Source organism: Ruditapes philippinarum, unplaced genomic scaffold, assembly GCF_026571515.1.
Source record: "Ruditapes philippinarum isolate M1 unplaced genomic scaffold, ASM2657151v2 ctg194_1_1_1_1, whole genome shotgun sequence".
Taxonomy (NCBI): domain Eukaryota; kingdom Metazoa; phylum Mollusca; class Bivalvia; order Venerida; family Veneridae; genus Ruditapes; species Ruditapes philippinarum.
Window position 1 is genome coordinate 197,339 of NW_026853964.1, and position 18,426 is coordinate 215,764.

Below are 18,426 nucleotides of genomic sequence, written 5' to 3' on the forward strand. Positions count from 1 at the left end.
AATAACATAGACGAGAACTGACGACAAAATAACATAGACGAGTACAGCACGAGGACTGATAACAGAATAACATAGCCGAAGACTGCTAACAGAATAACATAGACGAGGACTGCTAACAGAATAACATAGACAAAGACTGCTAACAGAATAACATAGACGAGAATTGATGACAGAATAACATAGACGAGGACTGCTAACAGAATAACATAGACGAGAATTGATAACAGAATAACATAGACAAGGACTGCTAACAGAATAACATAGACGAAAATTGATGACAGAATAATATAGACAAGGACTGCTAACAGAATAACATAGACGAGAATTGATGACAGAATAACATAGACGGGGACTGATGACATAATAACATAGACGAGAATTGATGACAGAATAACATAGACATGGACTGATAACAGAATAACATAGACGAAAATTGATGACAGAATAACATAGACGAGAACTGACGACAGAATAACATAGACGAGGACTGCACGAGGACTGATAACAGAATAACATAGCCGAGGACTGCTAACAGAATAACATAGACGAGGACTGCTAACAGAATAACATAGACAAGGACTGCTAACAGAATAACATAGACGAGAATTGATGACAGAATAACATAGACGAGGACTGCTAACAGAAAAACATAGACGAGAATTGATAACAGAATAACATAGACAAGGACTGCTAACAGAATAACATAGACGAGAATTGATGACAGAATAACATAGACGAGAACTGACGACAGAATAACATAGACGAGGACTGCACGAGGACTGATAACAGAATTACATAGCCGAGGACTGCTAACAGAATAACATAGACGAGGACTGCTAACAGAATAACATAGACAAGGACTGCTAACAGAATAACATAGACGAGAATTGATGACAGAATAACATAGACGAGAACTGCTAACAGAATAACATAGACGAGAACTGATGACAGAATAACATAGACGAGAATTGATGACAGAATAACATAGACGAGAACTGCACGAGGACTGATAACAGAATAACATAGACGAGAATTGATGACAGAATAACATAGACGAGGACTGATAACAGAATAACATAGACGAGAATTGATAACAGAATAACATAGACGAGAATTGATGACAGGATAACATAGACGAGGACTGATAACAGAATAACATAGACGAGAATTGATGACAGAATAACATAGACGAGGACTGATAACAGAATAACATTGACGAGAATTGATAACAGAATAACATAGACAAGAACTGATAACAGAATAACAAAGACGAGGACTGCTAACAGAATAACATAGACGAGGACTGATAACAACAAAAGATCTGAGACCAGAACCGAAAACGAAGATCACGACCAATAACAGAAGAACTGACAGCAGAAAAATGCGACGAGAACCTATAACAGAAGAACGAAGACGACGACCAATAACAAAAAACGAACACCATAACCCAAGAGTACTCAGAGAAAGATGCCTTTAATTAATGTTTATTTTGCTTGCATAGAGAGTGCCAGATAAAATATTTGAAAGCTCTATATCTAACAGATAGGGCAGGAAAGAGTGTAGTGTTCGCTGCGTAAATGCCTTAAAGTTTTCAGTACTATCTTTACTTTTATATTACTATTATATTGGCCTATAGAAAAATGTCTGCCATCTTGGATTTTTCGGCCATATTGGATTGTTTTGTTTTTTTAATTCTGTTTTGGTGTCTAATTTGTTTTTAAATAAACATGCTTTGTGACAAATTTCAGGCTTTTCATTTCCTTTAAAGTTTTATTTGATCTATCATCCATTTATGATAAAGAATTTTGGCGGCCATTTTAGTGGTCATTTTAAATGGCCATTTCAATGGTCAAGATCATGTTTTTCAATTTGGTATCCACCTTTATCGGATTCAGCATACCTTAAATATGTAAAATACGAGCTCGTACACCAAGATACCACTTGTACTTCAAAATGCCTCTAGCATCTTATAGGGAGCCAAATTCTCAAAATCAGTCCTGAATATATAGTAAATATGTTTCAGTGCGGTGAAAAATATTTTTACAGTAAAAATACGAAAAATGAGAATATGCAATTTATTTCATCAATAATTCTCAATATTTCATTTATGAATATTATATTAAGAAATACTATTTTGACCTTTTACCTTTTTGATTAAAATAAAAACATATCTAACTTACTTGATGGAGTTAACTCTTACACCATGAGGAGCCAATTCTGAAATTACAATGACACAAATATTGCTTTATGGTCCAGACAATATAACTAAATTATTTCTGAATAAAGGTAATTCATACATTTATTAATCAAGAAATAAGGAATATCATTATATATTATTAGTTATAAAGATTTTTGACAGGTTATATGGCCCTAAATTAACGGTTGTTTGTAAAGTGAATCGGGTTAGATTACAAAAAACGTTTATATACGGTCATATAACCTGTCAGGAATATTTATAACGAATTTATAATGCTGCGCACTTCCTTTTTATAAAGAAATAATTGAGATTTTCTCATAAATTGACAGAAGACGTGTATATTAAACTATATAAAATTCACGATTTGCCAATGAAAAGTGAAGTTAAGAACGTTAAAGTATTAAAACTTAGAAATATAAATAATAAGGACAATAATTTACTTTTTAATACTTTTTTGAAAATTCACATGAAAATTGGCATGCTGCTCTAGAAAGATAGTTTAATCACGTGACCTTACCAAGAGCAAGACATTGGGTGAACATGTCTACAGAAGCCTTTGCCATACAGTGAACGCCAATCTCGGGCATCTGTAATGTATTTTTGCTATGTACAATGAATAATTCTTACATGTTTCACACTGTTCTCCTATATAACAGATAGGGTTGTCAAGTGCTTACAAGCCATACAATAGAGAAATCAACGATATTAGTTATAAATTAGTTATTAGCAGAACTGTTATGGAAATACGATATCATACAATAATTTGTTTCTTTAATTTCTTTTATTTTTATTTTTATTTTAAAAGATCGTAAATCTTACCGCTTTTTTACTACCAATACTTGACGTGTTCACAATAGCACCTGAAATATCAAGGCAAATATATAAAATATAAAGGTAAATTTATAAAATCTGAAGGCAAATATATTACAGTAAAACATATTGATAAAATGCCAAGTTTATTATAAGTGAATTTTGTCTAACTATTTTATTTGTATCAAAGCGGTGTTAGCAAATATATAAAGTTCATGCAAACATGTTTTGAAAAAAGTAGAAACCTGGAGAGCTTCCAATTCTTAATCCCACTTTTTGGTTATATTATAATATTAAGTAAAATTATAATTTTGAACTCGATCCCTTCTCAACCTTTTCTGCCCTCATTTTCCCCGATAATATCCCGTGTCCCACTTGGTGACGTTCCTTTTAATCTAAATATTATTAAAGCTGCGATACGCTGTGCGTTCAAATACACATACATTATGATTTGCAAGCGTCCAAAGATAATTAATTGTATGAACTATATTATATCTTTAATTAGACTTCTGTCCATTTATAATTTCGCATATCTAAAATATTTGTTAAGGACAAAAACTGCAAACAATAAATTGAATACACGTACAGGTCATTACGGAAGAGCATTAGTGCCAGGTGAATGTTTTTTATTAACTCGAAATTCCGAGTTACTAACTCGAAATTTCGACTTACTAACCCGAAATTTCGATATAATCACTCGAAATTTCGAGTTACTTATCTCGAAATTTCGACTTAGTGACTCGAAATTTCGACTTACATTTTACGACTTTCATTGGTTGCGGGTGAAAGCAAGGATTGAATTCAAGATACTTTCGTGTGTTGCTGTTGCACATTGACAGAGCACCTTTAACATTTATTTAACAGAACAATTTTATAGGGTCAAATTGTCCACACATACTGAACATATCCTTCGCTTTTTTGTGGAAGGGGGGGGGGGTATGTAAAATCACACTTTCCACATTTTCGTGTCTTTTTCTTATGCACACATACAACCATCATGTGAAGAAACAACAAGTCCAAAACCCACCCTATCGTAAAATGTGCAATATCATGTGTAAAATAAGTTTTAAATGGCGTGTATACCCCAGTTAGTCAGTCACGTTTCATTATACTAATCATTATTCATTATTTACTTATACATTGATTCATATTTTGTGTTGATAAAAGTTGATAAAAGTGGAACTTGTTGTTATATATATGTTGGGAATAATATAAAAGCATCCGATTTTACAAGAAATTTAGTCAGTCTAACAATTTTGACAAAGGCCTCAGCACGCCGTTATTTGGCCACGTCGCGATACTTTCCTCAGATGTCCCACACGTGAAGTAAAGGATCTTTTTTTCACAGGGATAAGAAGAATATGATAAGTGGAAAGATATGTTCGAACAGATAGGATACAATACAACGTCTGAATAACGCCTGAACGTACAAATTAAAGGAAGCCTTGTGTTTTTAGGTCGGGTGTGTACATGCCATTACCAAGTTTAAGTTAAATTTCAATAGTTTTTGTCCAGGCACCCGTTTCTCCATCTCGATCGTTCAACGGCACTACCTAATTCATCTTATATCATCTAACTAACAACTTTGGTCATTCTTGTTATCTTAATAAGTCGAAATTTCGAGTTACTAAGTCGAATTTTCGAGTTATTAAGTCGAAATTTCGAGATAAGTAACTCGAAATTTCGAGTTAGTATGTCGAAATTTCGAGTTAATAAGTCGAAATTTCGGGTTAGTAAGTCGAAATTTCGACTTAGTAACTCGAAATTTCGGGATAAGTAACTCGAAATTTCGAGATAATTAAGTCGAAATATCGAGTTAGTAACTCGAAATTTCGAGTTAATAAAAAACATACACCTGGCACTAATGCTCTTCCGTAGGGTCATACCTTTAGACTTAATTAAATGCGGGATGGCAAGCTGCGTTAAGAAGACGTGTGACTTGACATTACAGTTAAATAATTCATCGTACTTTTCCTCGGTAACGTCGCCAATTGTATTATAATGAATCATACCAGCATTGTTCACCTGAAAAATATAGGCTGCATAAGTAATAAAATAAAACAAATTTGACCTATAAAACGTATTGCGGGTAAGTACCGAACGCCATATAAACTTTGGTAATAAAACTAAACTTATTACTAGTTTTAAAAATATTGAAATATTATATGGTCGAATATGCATGGTTATAAGCTAAAATATTACACACAAAAACAATTTATAACATCTCCGTTGTCTTCATTACAGCGCGGTGAAAATTACTTCATTACGTATATACTTAATTTTTACAGCAGCCATATAATTTTTTTTTATAATATAAACGTTTCGATTAGCCAATTAATAATTGTCGTTACAAATGTGCAGAATTATGATAAAAATTCTTTTTTTTAATGCGTTTATTTAAGGTCGCCGCCGGAAAGCCCATATGGACGACCGTACACTCAAGTCAGTCCCGCCGAGATTTTTTCGACGATTTTTTTCCAGCTTTATTGGTGGAGAAAGACCCCAGGGGCCCCTCCGGGCATTATTTCAGACACGAGCGGTCACCTGGGTAGAACCACCGACCTTCCGTAAGCCAGCTGGATGGCTTCATCACATGATAGATTTCAACCCTGAGTGAGGATCGAACCTACAGCGGTGAGGGACCTGTGATCTCAAGTCAGCGACCTTAACCACTCGGCCACGGAGGCCCCCCAACAATTCTTTGAACAAAAGAAATTATATATAGACGTATTGCGGGTAAGTACGGAAGAGCATTAGTGCCAGGTGTATGTTTTTTATTAACTCGAAATTTCGAGTTACTAACTCGAAATTTCGACTAACTTATCTCGAAATTTCGAATTACTAACTCGAAACTTCGACTTACTAAATAAACTTGAAATTTCGAGTAACTTAACTCGAAATTTCGAGTTACTAACTCGAAATTTCGATTTATTAACTCGAAATGTCGACTTATATTGCACGATTTTCATTGGTTTCCGGTGAAAGCAAAGATTGAATTCCAGATACTTTCTTTCGTGTTTGCTGTTGCACATTGACAGAGCACCTATGTATTTAACAGGACAATTTAATAGGGTCAAATTGTCCACACATACTGAACATACCCTTCACTTTTTTGTGGAGGGGGGGGGGGTGTAAAACCACACTTTCCACATTTCCGTGTTAACTGGATGTTTCTTTTTCTAAAGCACACATACAACCATCATGTGGAGATACAACAAGTCCGAAACCCACCCTATAGTAAACTGTGTTAACTAAGTTTTAAGTGGCGTGTATACTCCAATTAGTCTGTCACGTTTCTTTATACTAATAATGTTTTGTAACATTATTATTCATTATTTACTAAGACTTTGATTCATATTGTGTTGATAAAAATTGATAAAAGTAGAACTTGTTATATACATGTTGGGAATAATATAAAGCATCCGATTTTACAAGAAAAATAGTCAGTCCAACAAATTTGACAAAGGCCCAAATTTTGGCCACTCCGCGATACTTTCCTCAGATGTCCAATATGATTAGTGAAAAGATATGTTTGAACAGATGGGATACAATACAATGTCAGAAAAACGCCTGAACGTACAGATTAAAGGAAGCCTTGTTTTGTTTTAGGTACATGCCATTACTTAGTTTAAGTTTAACTTTAGTAGTTTGTCCAGGCATACGTTTCTCCATCTCCATCAATCAACCGCACTCCCTACTATATCTTATATTATCTAAACTCTTGGTAACTCATAAATTTTGCCATTCTAGTTCTTAACGTTAGTAAGTCGAAATTTCGAGATAAGTAACTCGGAATTTCGAGTTAATAAGTCGAAATTTCGAGATAGGTAACTCGAAATTTCGAGATAAGTAACTCGAAATTTCGAGTTAATAAAAAACATACACCTGGCACTAATGCTCCTACATATAATAATATAAAAAGGTCCAAGAACAACAGAAACATTTTGGAAAATACTAAAATAAGTTTCTGTTACTTTGTCAGAAATATGTGTTAAGTCTGGCTATTAAAAGGTCATGTCTGGCAAGTTCAGATCTGAGAAATAGCATATAATTCAGCTAAACACATGATACAATATCATTTACTTTTGTATAAACTGATTTTAAACTCGATTTATACATAAAAAGTTAAAATACTCACAAGAACGTTGATTTCTCCAAACTTTTCCACAGTTTTCTGTACAATCGTTTGTCTATTAGCACCAATGGTAATATCCCCAGGAACGATCAGTATCTTTAAAAATATATCATATTTATAACGACAAATAAACTATTTAAAAACTAAAGAAAGAAAAGAAAGATCGGTTCATCCTTCCTTCATCAATGTGAAAAGTAACACATCTGCGGATAGCCAAATTGAAGCCTTTTCATTAACACTAATGATAAAAGTAAGATGCCTTCAAGGCCCCTAAGCACCGGATTAATATTTTTGTTGGTATTACGGCTTACCAACACAATTAAGGTCATATGGTGCCGAAACAGGAAAGATGAGTTTTTGCTTTCCTTGAGTGTAACTAACTAACAGCAATACCAGGGGTCAAAGTCAAAACCAACTCACCTGATGGAGCTAAGAGATGCATAGGTTCCTGGTGGGGGAAGACATCAAATGTCCTTCCTTACATTATTTCAGGCACGAACGGGCCCCTGAGTAGAACCACAAACGTTCCGTAAGCAGGATAGCTTCCTCACATGAAATAATTCAAGGCCCCTGTCGGAATTTTAACTTATAGTGGTGACAGGGAAGTGGTTTGAAGTCAACGACCTTGGTCACGGACGCCCCGGTTTGTTGTTAAATCTAATACTAGATACTGCCAGTGTAATTATTCAGTGTCTTAGAGACCTCCCATTATAGACCAATTAACTATAAACGAAATTTAATTGATTTCTTTGAATAAGTAGGGTTGATTACTTGATCTTGGTTTAAGCCCGCCTCTTTGCACAAATCGTTTACACGTTGTAAATTTTCTGTACTTCTACCAGACAGAGTCAGGCGACATCCTAATTGAGCAAACTTGATTGCTACGCCTTCACCTATACCACTACTAGCACCTGTTGAAAAAAAGCAAGATAACTTAAGTAATAAAAATTTGTTGGTTGACAAGATATTATTTAAAATACAATGTACAACGAACAGCTTAATGTAGAGACTTGCTTCTTTTAAGATACATCTTACAGTTTACTTACCAAAGAATGAAAGATAATTTTCTTAAACTGTGCATACAACAGGATTTTGAAATTCTATCAATAATCGCTCTAAAATCCTATTTTTAAAAAATCCAGGTCTGGATTTTTTAATCGGACTTTAGAGCGATTATTGATAGAATTTCAAGCTCCTGTGATGCATACTTAGTAGTTTAGATCATTTTCAAGGACAGATAATTTAAATAAATTACTTTGACGTCCTTGAGTATAAAATATGTAAACACTGTCCGACGTGCTATTAAGCAGCATGCCTCAAAATTAATTCTGCCTGTTATTCTTTCTTGTGTTTAAAATAATGTTTAAATGTGCATTTTATGTACAAACAGTAAGTAAAATGTGAAATGAATAGGTAGACAACAGTTCTTGCACCATTACGTATGGATAATCTAGAAGTTCAATAAGTAAAACTATCCCTAGTTTGCATTAACATTTTAACCGTCTCAATGATGTATATATATAATGTACTTGTTCATTTCTCAAACTTTTAGCTTAAAACCTATTTTACTAAAGTTTGAAATTTGATATTTTTTTTTAAAACAGTGTATTGTTTACACTCGACGCATGCACATACATTAAATCACGTTTTAATATCGAGGTCACTGCTTTAAAACTGCAGTGTACAATGTTAAAGCTTTAAACGACAGTGTAATTTATCTACTTTCAGTGAAAAATAAATACATAAAGTATGGTTAATTTAGCTTGTTTAAAACCGTTTTGTAATATTAATATAGAATATCAATACAGTAACTTACCTGTTATAATTGCCACCTGTCCTCTCAGAGATTCCATATTCACTGAATAAAACTACATACTGAAATCGCTGTATAATGTTAAGAGTGCATTACTATGGTGGCGCTGAGGTGACATAAGTACTTCTTATATCTCTCGTGAGAACAAGATAATATCTTATTGTTACGAGATATTATCTCGTTTACACGAGAAATTTTTCTCGTTTTCTCAAGATATTTATCTCGTTTTCGTGAGATATTTTTCCGTGACCACGAGATATTATCCCGTTACCACAAGATGTTACATTGTTTTCACGAGCCAAATAGAGATGTGCACATGTCACCTATGTGCAGTCATACATTGAGGATATTTACTATCACTGCAGGTTATCAATATGAAAAAAAAACTGATTGAAACACGCGCGTGTGCATATTATCTTTCTTAACCACTGTGTTTGCTATCTTCAAATGTGAAGTTGGATCTTAAAATGTAAAGTTGGCATAAAAAGTCGGTCAGTGTTTTAAAGTTTTATTGAGGTAGTGTCAATGTCCCTTTTTACTGCGGAAAGCTCTTAACATTGTTGTTGTTTCTGCCCATTCTAAGACTTCAGCAAAAGTAAAAGATAAAGGATATTACATTTCCAATATTTGTACTGCTCTCCACAATAGCTGTATGTACATGTATATTAAAAGATTTCCTTCCAAGCTGGCCCTTGTGAAACGAATGATATTAAACCGATAGCCACGTGTGTGCGATCAAGGCTTGATTTTACCTACTTATAATACATGTAATAGCAATCTAAGAGTTTCTTTGGGAAATGTTTTATTCTGTTTACTTTCTTGTATTAAACTCCTGATTTAAAAACGTTTTTTTTTAAATAACCATAAAAGAATGAAAACATCGTATTGACTCTGAATACTTTTTGCATATTTCGCCAGATACAGCTTTGCAGCCTTTAATAGAAATATGGTGTTTTCGCTGATAATAATAAGGGGAACAAATAAGTAATAATGAGAAAAAATATTAATAATAAGGGGAACAAATAAGAAGAGTAGTAATAATAAGAAATGAGTAGGAATAATATGAAAACAGTAGGAAATGGTAAGAATAAAAGAGAAAGGTAGAAATAATGAGGGCAAAGAAGGAATGATATAAGACATTAGTAGGAGTAATAAGGAATAATAAAAAGAAAGAAGGAATTATACGAAAAACGTAGGAATAATAAGAAAAAATATAGGAATAAAAAGAAGAGTAGGAAATTGTAAGAATATAAGAGAAAGGTAGGAATAATGAGAAAAGAGTAGGAATAATGAGAAAAAATATGAATAATTAGGAATGATAAAAAAAATTAAAAAAATAATAAGACAAAAATAACATGAAGCAAACAAGAATATATGACTTTCAGTTATATTTAATCTAGCGCTTTCAGAAAAAGTTGCCATTCATAATGTAAACAGTTATTTTATTCTTATGTTCTTGTTGTCTTATCAAGACAAACTATTTTTTCACAGAGGTAGCCACCCCGACAGATACACAATGTCTTCCACCATCTAGGTATAGAATCTGACCAGTTATAAAACTTGATGCCTGTGACGCAAGAAAAACTACTGATTCGGCACAATCACTTGGCTGACCAACACGACCTAATGGATGGCCAGATTTTTGTTTTTCTAGAAACTGAAAACAGTAAAACAAATGTTAAAGATTATATTTTTTGTTTGCTGATTTACATAAAATAATGACACTGAGTATTTAAAAACTTATTTCTTATGCCAATCAATTATGAAGGTGTTTTTTTAAATAAAATCCAACATAAAGTACACATCGTTTTATTAACAACATAAACGATTTTTCCCCTCTAAAAAGTCAGTTTGCCGTATTATAAATTCGTTATAAAGATTCTTGACAGGTTATATGACCGTATATAAACGGTTGTTTTTCAATATAACCATCAAATATACGAAAATAACCGTTTATTTACGGCAACATAACGAATTTACAGTACAACAAACGTTTTTTTGTTTAAGGTAAAATGAAAATTAATCTCTAAATTGACAACAGTAAGTACAGTAAGGTTATATATGCGTCCCGATCATCCAATGAAAAGCGACGATACAAATGTGCAGAACTATAAATCCGGCGTCTGGAAGGCAAAATTTATATATAAAACGAGCATAATATTAACCCATTACTTCATGGGCATTTTGTGAAAAATGGCTGTTTCCATTGAAAAGTCTCCCGTTACAAGTTCAAATTGCTATAATACTATAAAAACTGCTTCAATATTCATCAAAATTGGCACAAATGTTGACTGGACCATTGCCCTTGCAACAACATGCTCAGGCTTAAATTTTCTGTCACCATGGCAACGAGGGTACATCTCAAAATTGCAAAAAAATCAATATTTTGCGTTGATTTTTTTCATCAGAATTGATTTGAAAGTGCTGCAATTTCTTAACGGATTGAGATAGAGTGAAATGCTTTTCAGCGTTGGTTACACGTTACCCTATGATCAATCTGGGGTCATTTTTAGCCTCTCACAAGTGCACAATTTTCTTGGCGATGAGGGGGACTGCCGCCCCCCCTTCAAACCCCCCCCCCAACAGAAGGGGGCACATCTCCCTTCTGGCAACCCCCTGATGTATCTTTTGGTTGGGGGCCCGCGCCGAAAAAGTGGTCATTTTTTAACAACATTTCTCAAACAAAAACAAGTGTTGGGGTCCTAAATAAGGCATTTTTTCACCATTTGAGACAACAATAAAGGGGGAGGTGAAAAAGGCGTTAAAAGGCGTGTATATCGCGTAATGGGTTAACAGAAAATGATGAAAATACTTGAAATTACCCAAAATCGCGTTTTTCCATGTTTAAACATGGCCTGTCATATAAATTTGAAGAAAAATTGTTGTTTTGTAGATTTTTTTATTTTTTTCATTAAGAAATAAGGAAAAAGGGTTATATTACATAGGAAACAAGCGACCTCATGTGACATTAGTAAAAACATATTTCAAGAAAAGTCACTGAAAATTATAAGTAACTTAAAACATCTTAAATACCATTTTTCAACTAACAAAAAAAAACATTTTATTATTCTGACTTTATGTCTAAATAATTGGAAAACTTTTTTTGTATACTGCTGTTACCAGATAAACATACCTTTTGATATAGTTCTTCATCTTGATAATCTCCCCATGGTCTTCTTGCAATATTACTTACAATCGTACCAGGGCTAGTGAAACATACAAGATATATATATAATATATATATATATATATATATATATATATATATATATATATATATAATATATATATATATATATATATGATATAAATATATTATATGACAGGCACTTATCTTATTTTTGCAAAATATTCTGTCAAATATGAAATGATGCCTAAATGGTAAATTAGTTTTGCCTGGACACAAACGTAATAGGAAAGTCAATGGAAAGAACGAAGAGTGAAAGTAGCAAACACAGACAAAATCCTTAATGTGTAATCATTTGGACAATGTAATGAAATAATATGCAATGTTTAATGCCCCAATGCCACGCCCTGTGTATCCGCCCCCGATTTTCCTTCGGTAACCTATTGGGTGCCCCCACTTTTTGTTCGGTAACCTACTGTGTGCCTCCGGATTTTGTTCGTTAACCTACTGGGTGCCTCCGCGTTTTGTTAAGTATCCTACTGGGCGCCTTTGCGTTTATCTTTTATGGCTGGATAATGTTTGGGGCTGCGTTCTGTGAACGTCGCTTTATGTTGTTGCACTTTGTTCTCATATTTTTGACATTTAGTGGCTTGTGTCCAATATCAAGTTAAATTTTCACTTCTGTGTTTTGTCACCTGCAATGCTTTCCTATTTTTATTCCAGTACGTTTATGTGCAAATACTCTTAATCTCCTGCTCTCCGACAGCAGCAAATATTTAAACATACAATTAATTATAATACAAATACAAAACAAAGCTATAATTCCAAGGACAGCTGACATAATTGAACAGATAATTTTTACTTACTTTATTGCGTTTACTCTGACACCATGAGGAGCTAATTCTGAAAAAAATGCAAGATGTAACTTTAATCATTTTTATTGTGCATTTTGGGGAAATTATTGATTTAATTGTTAAATATAAGGCCAACTTAATGTGCCTTGAAACGTTTTGATTTTTTTTGTATATCCCAAATGGAAAGTCTTGAAAACAAAGCAGCCTATAATTATGTAAACATCGCAATTTCCAAATATAGTTTTAAATGTATTCATCTGAAAGTTAAATTGTTTTGGACTTAGGCTATAATCCATGGATGTAATTTCTACATTTTCTTAAAGCCTACGACCATATGCTTTCAACTTCAGGGGATGAAGGGGAAGATTATTAGTGGCACAAAGTAATTAACTCTGTAAATGCCATACCATACTGAAGCATTTGTATTTTACGGAAGCGTATTAGTGCAATATTGACATTTATTTTTCCTCACACATTTACACTTTAAACTGTAAATCTAAAGTGTGGAAAATAGCAAAAATATACTATCTGTTTTACAAGTATTTTACATACAAGGGAGTTCGTACTAGTGAAAGTTACTAACTTCACCATTTTCTTTAAGTGCAACTTTTGTGAAATAATAGGTAATACATTGTTTTTATAACACGTGACCTACCAAGAGCCAGGCACTGGGTAAACATATCCATTGACGCTTTTGTCATACAATAAACCCCAACCTCGGCCATCTGTAATACAATATCATGACAAGTTAAAACACAGATTAAAACTTATAATAAAATATCACATTTGTTTTAGGTTTCATGTTCTTTGTTTAAGCATTACTACTTTGACTGCAATTATAAATGATGAGTCACAATGCACAAAAAGGGAAAATCACAGGGGTGCTCAATACAAGCTTAATTCAGCGACTACTAAAAAGGAAAATGGCGGGGGTAAGGGCTCGATACAAGCTAAATTCAGCGATTCCTTAAAGGGGAAATGGCGGTGGTAAGGGATCGATACAAGATAAATTCAGCGACTCCTTAAAGGGAAAATGGTAAGGGGCCTCGATACAAGCTTAATTCAGCGACTCCTATACATGTAATGTCACCGAAAACTGTCCGATAAATAAGCGAAATATGTTACAATATACATGTTTAACTATGTTTAACGAGTTAACTTACCGCTTTTTGTCCACATATGCTTGACGTGTTTACAATACTTCCTAATAAATAAATAAATAAATAGATAAATAAACAGATAAATAAATCAGTCAATCAATCAATCAATCAATCAACGTATATAAACAAAGAGCTTTATATACATCTGTAAAATAAACTCATAAGATAATACCATATGAATTTATGGTAAACTTATTCTTGCATAATGTGTACTTACAGAAATTAAATCAGCATCGCCCTCTAAACGTGACAAAGGCAAAACTTTTTACCATAAAACAAAAGAACGGTTATAAAATGTAACTATTAGACTGTTTTACATCCGTTAGCCAACGTTTAAAAACTCTAAGGGCTTTATAATCTCGGATAGAACTATACCTTTGGACTTAATTAAATGAGGGATAGCAAGCTGAGTTAGGAAGACGTGAGATTTGACGTTACAGTCAAATAATTCGTCATATTTCTCCTCAGTGATGTCCCCAATTCTATTGTAATATATCATACCAGCATTGTTCACCTGAAATAAATTAGTCCAAAGACATTGAAATGTTATAAAAGTGACGTATAATCCCCAGAATGGAATAACGTAACCTCCAAATAAAGACCGTTTGTGTAAAAATTGCCATCTTTTGTCATTTCCTTTTGCAGTTCTTGTTTAAAGTTTTTACTGTTTATACTTAATTTATATGATATTTTCAGAAACTTTTGTAACTTGATTCAGGTATCAGTATATTAAATTATGTTGTTTTGTATGCAATGTAAATAAGAGCTTTATTGCGGTTATCCCCCAACATGTTCAACAACACGGATATATTTTAGGCGTAATATAAATATATGTAGTAAATACAGAAAAAATATTACCAGATTTTAGTTGAAATTTTCCAGCACTATCAGATTTCATTAAAACATTTAAAACATACTCACTAGAACGTTGATTTCTCCGTACTTTTCCACAGTTTTCTCTACGATCGAACGCCTATCAGCACCATTAGTTATATCTCCTGAGACGGTAAGAATCTTAAACAAAGTTAAACATATTCCAGTTTAGGTATAACGGGTACTAATTAATCTTATTAATGTATATCGACTTATTTCGGGATCATGTCGAAATAAACCTTATTCACCTTTTTACGACAGTTTTTCATATTTGTCAAGTGCGATGGTGTTTTCCGCTGTGACGTCAAGATTTGTTTTCCGCTGTGAGGAAATACCAATATGGCGTCTTCTGTATTATACTTATGAATTACGGTCCGTAAAAAATGGTGTAATTTAATGCTTCTGATCAATCAATTTTATAAGGTGAACATTTTCATTTATTCATAATACTTTTTATCCAAAGATTGACGGAGTGCGCTGACAAGTTACGATTGCAATATTTAATTTTATCATTGTAGAAGAGCTGTATAGTCATAATAATGACTTAGTCCAATGTATCAGACGTTATGGGCTTGTTTTAGTTTATGTAGGTCAAAGCTCGACGTTTTATAGTTAATGCTCATAAACGCATAGCATCATAAAAAAATCAAAAAATGTTTATTGTGTTGCCTTTCATGTTTTATTAAAAAGTTTATAAAACATTTCTTTCAATATCATGCTCAATCATAAGCAAAATTCTCAAACAATGTAGTTATATATCAATCTAAAATTAAATATTCAAACAACAATCTACATGTATGTTTGCATATCGGCCATACTGGTTAAGTTAAGCGATTTACAGATTGGTTTCAAATTTTTGAACGAAAAATTATATTCGTACTCGCTGGCGGTGCATGGGCAAATATTCGGTTCAAAAATATTTCGTTTGAAACTTTTGACTCATTTAAACGCTTGCATTTGAATTAGCCAATCAGATTTCGCGCACTGTGTTACGGCTTTTTGTTAATCGGCTGTGTTAGAAATTCAATTAAATAAGAGGATTTAATCATGATTTTTCGGATGTTACAGTTTAATTATTTTGTTAAAAGGTATTAACTTTTTAATTTTGATCATAAATTGGTCAAAATTAATGTAAGTTTATATTAATGTAAATATGTCTTAATTGTTTTTTCGTTCCGCCAGATTTTATTGAGGAATGTTGCTTTGCCCAGAAGCAAAAATATCTCAAAGCGACGACATATTTATAGGACTAAGTAATGACTCATTTTCAAATTTGATTCGACATGGTGCAGACGAGCTTCAAATTCCTATACAAATGGCATTTACATAAAAAAATAGGTCAAACATCCAAGATAAATATGCTAAATTGACAGTTTGAAGTTACATGTAGTTCAATTTAACATACAGTAAGATTATAATGTATATACTATAGTAAGAAATGAAATAACTAAATTGGCGAAATGTATCTCAAACATAAGACATTTCTAGAAACGTTTATCAAGCACTATGATGTTAAAATTTGTTTAAATAAGTAAGGATAATTACATGATCTTGGTTTAAGCCCGCCTCCTTGCATAAATCGTTTACACGTTGTAAATTTTCTGTACTTCTACCAGACAGTGTCAGACGACATCCTAACTGTGCAAACTTGATTGCTACACCTTCACCTATACCACTACTAGCACCTGTTAAATGTAAAAGAGAAGGAAGTTAATTCGAAATCTACTTACGCTCCTGCACTTCACGTTTATAAACAGGCTAAATAGCACATTTTTGTAGGTTTCTTTTGTTGTTTTTTGCGTATGCTTATTATGCTATAGTAATCAAAACTCCACTTCACATGCATGCTTTCGTGCACACACGGCAGTGTAGTAAACTAATCTACTCTTTGATGATTGTTCACTCTTATGCCCTTAAGGGCCATGAGTTTTGTTTATAAATAAAAAAAATAAAAAAAAATAAAACCCGTTTACTGCATGTACTATTGTTTGTTTATATCGTGTTGTTATGTAACTTATATCAAACAGTTTAAACCCTATCGGCGGCAATTAGTCAACCCATGTGACCAGTGCAGACCTCGGTCAGCAAGCACATCCGTTTTCTCATGGTATTCACTAGTTGCTTATCAGCCAATAAGTGTTTTTAAGTGATCAATGGACTTTATTTTGTCTTGATTGATTGATTGACCAGTCCATTTAATTAAGATATATTTAGCTTGATAAAGTTTAAATGATATACCTGTAATAATGGCCACTAATCCTCTTAAAGATTCCATAACTCACAAGACAACAATCACATATACTATCATCTTATCTAAATATAGGTCAATCATTCGTTGTGTCAGATGAATAAATTAATCATCGGTAATTTCCGTAAACTTTTTGTTCTAACGTTTATCAGCTTAATTGGTATATATAAACTATACAAAGGGATTAAATCAGGCGCGGTTTTAAACTTTTCCGAGCGAACCCCCAATAACGTAAATTTTAAAGTTTAGCTGTTATTTTAAACCTTTCTCCTCGTTTCTTTCTCAAGGGTCACTTTATTTTCTATAGACATAAAGTTGATACGTTAGAGTGAGGCTTAATGGCACATAATTCTTCAGATGTTATTATTTTTATTTCTTAATTTTTACTTATCGGCGTAGGACCGAGCCCTACCCCCGGGATATCACACCGGGCCCTTATACTTTCCAAATATATTTCAACTATTCAAAATACATGTCAATTCAAAATCAAGCAATACTATTTGGGCAGTATAGAGGGTCCTGGGGTGGCACCCTTGCGATAGGGCTCGGACCCACGCCGATAACCTGTGTGTATTATCAGTACATTGATTAAGTGTTAGAAAAGAAAAGTTGCGGAATAGCGTTTTTGTCTTTTGTATAATTAAACTTTTGAATTGAACCAAATTAAAACCAAATTTTATATGACGTAACATCAGGTTCAAGAAGTTTCAAATATTTTCTTCGATACGTAGACGAGAGAATCGTAACAAAAAACTGTTTTAAAAAACACAAATCTGCAACTTTTAATTTTCACCCTTCTGCTATTTACACACGAAACCAAAATTCTACATGGACTTAGATAAAATCAAATACTTCAATAAAAAGCAAACAATCGTGTGATCCACATATTTCTATTTTCTACCAAATTTTGACATAAAAATTACCTGGTTTTGCTTAAGTTTTCATTATTCAGAATTTCAAAGTAACCAAGTGCATATATTTTTTTGGCAACTTGGTATAATTATTTGCTAACACTTTCTATTACACACTGTTATGTATTTTATGTATTGTTCCATTACATGTATATACAGGGAGTAAGAGATTGACGGAATCACTTATACCTGTATATTTATTCCTAATTAATTTAATTGCATCCTAAATAGTCTTTTCTGTTTATTAGCTATTTAAACCTCTCCACTGTCTGCTACTTATGTTCACCCTGAATGTTCT

General features: G+C 32.9%; 2 protein-coding genes across 3 annotated transcripts in view; both read right to left on the bottom strand.

Annotated features, from left to right (window-relative positions):
* LOC132738523 (3-oxoacyl-[acyl-carrier-protein] reductase FabG-like) overlaps positions 1-9,190 on the bottom strand; it is a 104,870-nt gene extending 95,680 nt beyond the window's left edge. Inside the window, exons 1-7 of one of the 2 annotated variants that reach the window (XM_060726024.1) lie at positions 8,959-9,168; positions 7,914-8,053; positions 7,146-7,238; positions 4,894-5,032; positions 3,017-3,057; positions 2,715-2,784; positions 2,181-2,217 (exon numbers count right to left, since the gene is read on the bottom strand). In XM_060726024.1, the coding sequence (XP_060582007.1) occupies positions 2,181-2,217; positions 2,715-2,784; positions 3,017-3,057; positions 4,894-5,032; positions 7,146-7,238; positions 7,914-8,053; positions 8,959-8,995 (557 nt within the window). In that variant the 5' untranslated portion in view covers positions 8,996-9,168. Of the gene's footprint in view, positions 1-2,180; positions 2,218-2,714; positions 2,785-3,016; positions 3,058-4,893; positions 5,033-7,145; positions 7,239-7,913; positions 8,054-8,958 lie in introns of both variants that reach the window. The other variant, XM_060726025.1, reaches the window with a different exon arrangement.
* A 1,138-nt stretch (positions 9,191-10,328) lies between these two features.
* Positions 10,329-17,358, bottom strand: LOC132738524 (3-oxoacyl-[acyl-carrier-protein] reductase FabG-like). The gene is made up of 9 exons (XM_060726027.1): positions 17,208-17,358; positions 16,515-16,654; positions 15,018-15,110; positions 14,472-14,610; positions 14,100-14,140; positions 13,592-13,661; positions 12,949-12,985; positions 12,089-12,161; positions 10,329-10,612 (listed from the first exon to the last, which is right to left on the bottom strand). Exons 1-9 carry the CDS (start codon positions 17,242-17,244, stop codon positions 10,433-10,435), a joined length of 810 nt encoding a protein of 269 aa, XP_060582010.1. The 5' UTR covers positions 17,245-17,358; the 3' UTR covers positions 10,329-10,432.
* Positions 17,359-18,426: the final 1,068 nt, after the last annotated feature.

Excerpts from the sequence above, each read along its gene's own strand:
- LOC132738524 (XM_060726027.1), bottom strand. The coding sequence starts at position 17,244 with ATGGAATCTTTAAGAGGATTAGTGGCCATTATTACAG. Across the intron at positions 14,611-15,017 it reads ACGGAGAAATCAACGTTCTA|GTGAACAATGCTGGTATGAT; the intron begins GTGAGTATGTTT and ends AATTTATTTCAG. Across the intron at positions 12,162-12,948 it reads GTCAGAGTAAACGCAATAAA|CCCTGGTACGATTGTAAGTA; the intron begins GTAAGTAAAAAT and ends ATGTTTCACTAG.